We start from the raw sequence: 6,467 nt of genomic DNA, 5'->3' as shown, positions 1-6,467 counted from the left end.
AAAATGAGAATTTAGAAAACAAAAATGAGAATTTGAATAAAAAATGAAAATTTTGAAAAAAGAAGTAATTCTTTAATGTAAAATTCAAAATAAAAATAAAATTTTGAAAAAGAAAATGGATTCTGGAAAAACCAAATCTACATATTTTGCTTAGCAAGCAGCTTCATATTTAATGGAAATATCATATCTACTTTGCACTCTTGTCAAATGCTGGAGAACCTTAGAACTTGTTCAGCAGTGGACAACAATTTCTATTTTTTTTTTCTTTAATTTTCTAAGGAATTAAAAAATACACTCTGATTTTTTAGCTTTTATATTCAAATGTAAGATGAGGTGGCCTTTTCATAATTATTTGGAGAAATATAAAATAAACGCAAACAGGCTTTATAAAAAATAATTTTTATTCCCTATTTTCAATTTTTCAAAATAATCATAAAAACTGCTACCTTATTTTCAAGTTTTTCAACATTTGTATAGAAAAAACTTAGAAAATATGTATTTATTATTTTCTAACTTCTATAAAAATTCTTATAGTGCGAGTTTGAGAACAAGATCTGTGCGAAAAACACCCACGGGACCGGAAAAAAAAAAAAAAAAAAAAAACGACAAGATGAGTTAACGTTAATATTGATGGTAAGCGTAGTTTCGAAGGATTGTTAATATGAACGCTACTGTGGCGCGTAAATTGGAACCATAGTTGAACTTGAAAACACTATATTAAATGTACAAACAAGATAAGATCCATGAGGGCTAGAAAGGACAAGGCAAACATCAGCAGCAGCAGCAGCAGCCCAAGCAGTGAGACTGCTCTGCAAGAAAACATCCAAAAGCAGCTGCTCAAACAAAGGTTAGCTATGGAAAGCTAAAAATGCATTAACCGGAATGCATGCATCTGAATAAACCAAAAAGATGTCAAAAAGGGGCAGAGCTCGTTCTACGGTGCTGATACTTCGGCTCGGGAGGGGGTGCACAAGGCAACGCCTTCTCCACCTCCTGCTTTTAAACCATGATGACAAAAAGAGAGGTTATGTAAAGCATGGATGCATCGACAGTGTCGCAACAAAAATTAGAAAGCACTGACGTACTCATGAAATTCATAGCATAAAGAAAGAATAAAAAACCAAGTATGACGAATTCAGACAGAAAAGTGGAGCTCAGATAATCCATGCAGCTTCTGTGCTCATTGGGTATCAACCATGTTGATGTGTTAACAGAAACAAGAGCTTTCATCCTCAGGTTTGGTGTTGCACCATAGTGTCTAAAGTGACGCGATGGTGGCTGGAGTGCGAGTTATAAAAAAAAGTGCTTCCTGAAATATTGTGCATTAAGATAAAAAAAGAAAATGAAATTTTCATGAAAACTTGTTGGTGCAGGCTGTGAATTTCTGTCAGTTTTGATCCATTAGTTCCCCTTGGTATTGGTTTCCATTTCCGGGTAGATTTCTAGCTTTTTGGTTTTATATAGGGGTAGAAGGCAGTAACTGTAACAAGTGCGTCAAAAAGCTGGAGTAGCGAATTTACGTAACAAGAAGCAGTGTAATGGCTATGAAATTGTTTCAAGCATGCACAACCATGTCTATATTGGCAGATTTGCATTTTTTTGGCCCTGCCCTTCTTAATAAGATTTTAATGTATTTTAGATCCTTTCATTCAATTTACTAACATTTTCCAGTAAGGACAATAAATTTTAGGGCAAAAAATATTGACCTTTCTTCATGTTTGGCAAAAAGCCACTAACCCCTTGAGGTTTCAAAAATTCCATTCAAGAATTTTAGGGACCTCTCCTAATGTTTTAAGAATTCTAGGTATTTTCCCTGAAAAAAGACACAAACCTCAACATGTAATTTGCAAAAAGACAAATCTTTTGAGAAGAAATTTGTGTCTCTTTAATTTTGATAAACCTTAGGGGAGGTCTTTGCCATTTTTGAAACCTCAAAAGAGATAATGAAAATTTTGAAACCTTAAGGTATGTCTTTACTTTTTGCCAAATCTCAGAAGAAGTCAGTGTCTTTTACCCTAAATTTTATATAGGTTTAAAAGCGTTATCAACAAAAAACTATAGTTTCTTTTCATTTTTCATTAGTTTATGACCATTAATGTAAACAAATCATTTATTAATTATATATTTATATATGTGATAAACAAAGAGGGTAGAGCTTGGATCAATGTTAAGGTTGCTAACTCCTTTGTGATCAGCTGGTCATGGACTTACGAGTTTGAGTCCAAGGAAACATCCTCTTTATATATATAAAAAAAGGGGTAACACTACATGCATTGTGACGATCCTCCCCCTACGCTCGCTAAGCAAGGAGATTTGTGGATGGGGGTGCCCTTATATGTCATAAAAAAATTAATAAAGCAAAATATATTAGGCTTCTAATATGATAGACAATACTAATCTATTAGGCACATCAAACATACAATAAATTAAACAAGTTCCTTTATTTCATTAGCTAAAGTCCAAATATCTAATAAAATTAGATCAAAAGGTTATATTAATAATCTAAGGTATAAAAAATTAGTCTTGTGGTGGCTGCAGCAGTCCCATGACGTGTACTGCTGTTACACAGCAACGCCTGTCATTTTTATTCCTAGTTTGATGAGGAAGTGATTCTTTGAAGTTTCTAACTAAAAGCATTCTTGGTGGGAAATAGTTTTCCATTTTGAGTCGACTTGTGTTTGTAAAAGGTGCCCTAGAACATCAAGGATTAGGTCAGGTTTAGAATTATGAGTGATGAAAAGGGAAGGAGTCAGGTATTGTGGGGTTTGTGTTCTGTGCTCTTGGCTGTATGGGCGTTTGGAACCAATTGAGAGAGTGTTGGAGTGACTAAGGATTGTACTTTAAGTCGAGCAGAAACAATTCAAACCATTGCAATTTAAAACATAATGTGTTAAATATGTATATTACTCACACATAATACCTAACCAAGCAGGATGGATGAACATGATCATAACTAGCATAAATCATTACAAAATATTGAAGCAAATGGCAGCATGCTAGACGGTATTTAAATCCTGCAAAGGGATTTGTACTAATTTAAATCTAAGAAAATACCAAAACACGAACAATTTAGATAGTGATGCATTTCCATTTAGACTACATTCTCAGATCAAAAGTGTGTACATAACTGTAGAAACAGTGGAATATCTTGAAATGGTGGCAAGAAATTCGAACACATAGTTTTTTAGAGCAATGAGACAGTGAGTGAGTTTAGAAGTGGATCAGAAGTTATTTTAAAAAATATGTATTACTTTTTTATAAGAACATTTTCTATTCTTTTAAAGGGTACGTATAAAAAATCATCTATTATCTCAGAAATAGTTTGTAGTTATTCAGGGCAACAATTTTGCCAGTTAAAGCACATAATTTGTTACAATTTGTTGGATTGACAATAAAAAGTGTTAAAAACAACAGCAAAGACAGAATAGCCAGCAGTTTACTTTGAATGAATATGCTCTTGAAGGTTTTTTGATCACAGGAAAACCCAAATACCACAATTCAATTTATTTTAATCCTTCTTTAGTATTTATTTCTCTAGTTAATATCTTGGCCATTATTAGTTTTCTACGCTCACATGTTCATGACGAAAAAAGGTTCGGCATGTTACGCAGTATAAGACATTCACATGTGGATTGGAAATACATACACCAGAATTCATCCTTTACAGATTTCATATTTCTTAAATGGGGTTTGAAATCTGCATATTTGTTTTACTTATATCTACCCCTTTGAGTTCACTTTCTAGTTGATTGACAGTGTTACATGACAGAAGACTACACAATAGTAAATACAGTAGCCCAAGAAAATTGCAAAAAAACACATATTCATTTTGCCACACTAAATTTAAACCGGGATTTCTTATGAATATTGAAAACAATTCTTAAATAAGGAACACATTTCCAGTCTTTCAGATGCCAAATAGACTCAAAATCATCTCAAGGCCTTTTGGTCCTCTTCCTGATAAATTGATGGACAAAGTCCACGTGATCCATTCCAACTGTTAAAACTTGATATACATTGTTGCTCACAACCTAACAGCTTAAATTTTTAGGTAAAGTGGTAATCTAACGTGGTATCAGAGTCAGGTTACCATGAGGTCCTGGGTTCTAGTCTTGTTGCTCGCAATTTTTTAAAAAATATTACATTCTCTATTATGGGTGCTATTTATCATATGTTTATCTTTTCACGTGCTATCAGACTGCACGTGTGGGAAGTGTTAAAACTTGATATACATTGTTGGCCCACAACCTAACAGCTTAAACTTTTCGATAAGGTATGATAGCTATTGATCAAACAATTCCATTAATTAGAAAAGTGCATCCATGCACCCTTCCATGCCAGAAAAGAAAATGGATAGGAGAGGAGAAAAAACCTAATGGCCAAAGTAATTTAAGTTGGTCCTCAATCTAAGATGTGGCATCTTGGATGGAGACTAATTTCATGGAAGTTTAAATAAAATGGAGAAAAAAAACGAACAAATGCCCAAGTGGTACTTTACATTAAATACAAGATGAAAAAAAAGAAATATCAGAATTTGATCAATATTGTTTACAAAATACAATGATTATCTGCACTCATTTAATGATTCACATGTAATTTAGAATGGATTGTAATAGTACATGTCTTACGAAGTCAAAATAGCTAGAGCTGATTAGGAACCGGGAATTCATAAAAGCAAATTCCTGTAGGGCATACAACCAGACACAATTGCATTCAATTTTCTACAACAAAAATAGATTTAATTTTTGAAAGCAAACAAAGCAAATGGTCATTGTAATAAGATATAAAAGCAGGAAACTTATTATTCATATAAACCATGATAATATGGCAGCTGCTAGGATCATTTATAGGCATGGACATAGAGAGAATCGCAGGGGAAAAGGAGATGAAGCCAAACCTTTTGTTTCTTGAGCCTCTCAATCTCCTCTTCTAGATGCAAGACTTTGTTCTCCAGCTCATGCGTATAGGCCTATCCATCAACACATTGCTACCAGTATGGGGAAAAAAAAAAAAATACCAAATGCATTCAAGGACAACCAAAATAGTCTATATCTTACCTGCTTCCGTGCTCGTGACCGTGCTGCGGATTCCCTGTTTTTTATCATTCTCTTTTGCCGCCTTTCAACATTCTTCTCCAACACATCCCCCTGAGCAACCCTTTTCCGTCCAGGCATTTGTGTGTCTGACTGTGCACCCATTAAAGCAGATGGTGACATGGTCATTTGGGTTTCGGGGCAGGCTGCATCTGAAACTGGATTTTTATGCCCAGCAGGCAGAAAAACTGCCATCATATTCTGCTGCTGTGACTGCTGCACTGAGGGAAGCTGGAGGTGAATCCATTGAGCCTGCTGAGGCATATTCTGTTGGGATGCTGCCAGATCCGGACCAGCATTTTGCTTCCCCGGAATCGAGTCACCAACCATACCAGCCTTAACCAAGAAATCCTCCAAGGTCATCTCACCCAGAGTTGGTTGTCTTTCCCGAGTTACTTTCTCCTGATTGCTGATCTTCTGTTGCCCCTTTTGGATTTCTCTCCAAACCTCGTCAACTGTCTTCATGCTCAGAGCCCCAGATAGTGTGAGGCTTGGCTGCTGACGCAGACCGTCGGTGGCTTCTGCAACGGGGCTGGGCGGTGCTGCCGTATTATCAATGCCCATTCCAATGGCCTGATTGGTTTCTGCCGCCCATAGGCTCTTGAGAAGCTCATCAAGATTCATGCTGCTCAATGGCTTCCCCAAATTCCCCAGGTGGGTCTGAACCTCATCCAAGGTGAGGTTGTATAACGAGCCCTGCCCAGTGGGTGAGTGCAGTTTTGGCTCCTGTGTGCCACCACCACCTTGAGATCCCATTGTGCCACTCCCAGTTCACCAGCTTAATTATAAACCTAAATCTGTCATTCTATAAATGAACTTCCAAACCCTTCATCAAGAAAATCTAAAGCTCTTAACCCACAGTTTTTCAACCCAACAAAATAGAAACCTGAGAAGCCCACCAAAAAGATCAAAGACTAAAAAATGGAATCCAGGAATCAAGATCAGTTGCAGAACTCAAATCCAGAAACAGAGCTCTTCTTGAGAGAGAGAGAGAGAGAGAGAGAGAGAGAGAGAGAGAGAGAGATGCAGAAAAATAATTGAAGTATATCAGAAGGAAAAGCAAAATAGAAGAATGAAAGAAAGTTTATGGGAAAACAAACGGTGTAGTAAATTAACAAGGCTCACCAGAATCACAACCACCAACTATAATAAAATCTTCAAGTCATGTTGGTTGGATCAGACATCAACATTCTCCACAAAACAACAAAACCCCACAATTTATTCATGCTGCAGAAACCAGAACTGAATCTTTAAAGAAATAAATTACAAACGGAAGAAACAGACCTACATCCTCTAGGAGAGACGAAGAATTCATTAATGTTTGTTTTTCAATCCAATATATGAATGAAGTTTAATTAGCAACAGCTAGCAGAG

The 6,467-nt window shown here is 35.9% G+C and overlaps 1 protein-coding gene across 1 annotated transcript; it reads right to left on the bottom strand.

The window, feature by feature from the left end:
- Nucleotides 1-688: 688 nt before the first annotated feature.
- On the bottom strand, nucleotides 689-5,967 carry LOC131144576 (ABSCISIC ACID-INSENSITIVE 5-like protein 2). The gene is made up of 3 exons (XM_058093286.1): nucleotides 5,058-5,967; nucleotides 4,898-4,969; nucleotides 689-993 (listed from the first exon to the last, which is right to left on the bottom strand). The coding sequence occupies exons 1-3, from the start codon at nucleotides 5,847-5,849 to the stop codon at nucleotides 913-915; spliced, it is 945 nt and encodes a 314-aa protein (XP_057949269.1). The 5' UTR covers nucleotides 5,850-5,967; the 3' UTR covers nucleotides 689-912.
- Between the last annotated feature and the right edge of the window lie 500 nt (nucleotides 5,968-6,467).

Source organism: Malania oleifera, chromosome 12 (genome assembly GCF_029873635.1).
Source record: "Malania oleifera isolate guangnan ecotype guangnan chromosome 12, ASM2987363v1, whole genome shotgun sequence".
NCBI lineage: Eukaryota > Viridiplantae > Streptophyta > Magnoliopsida > Santalales > Ximeniaceae > Malania > Malania oleifera.
Note: the sequence above shows the minus strand (reverse complement) of the source record. Positions and strands in the feature narration are given on the sequence as shown.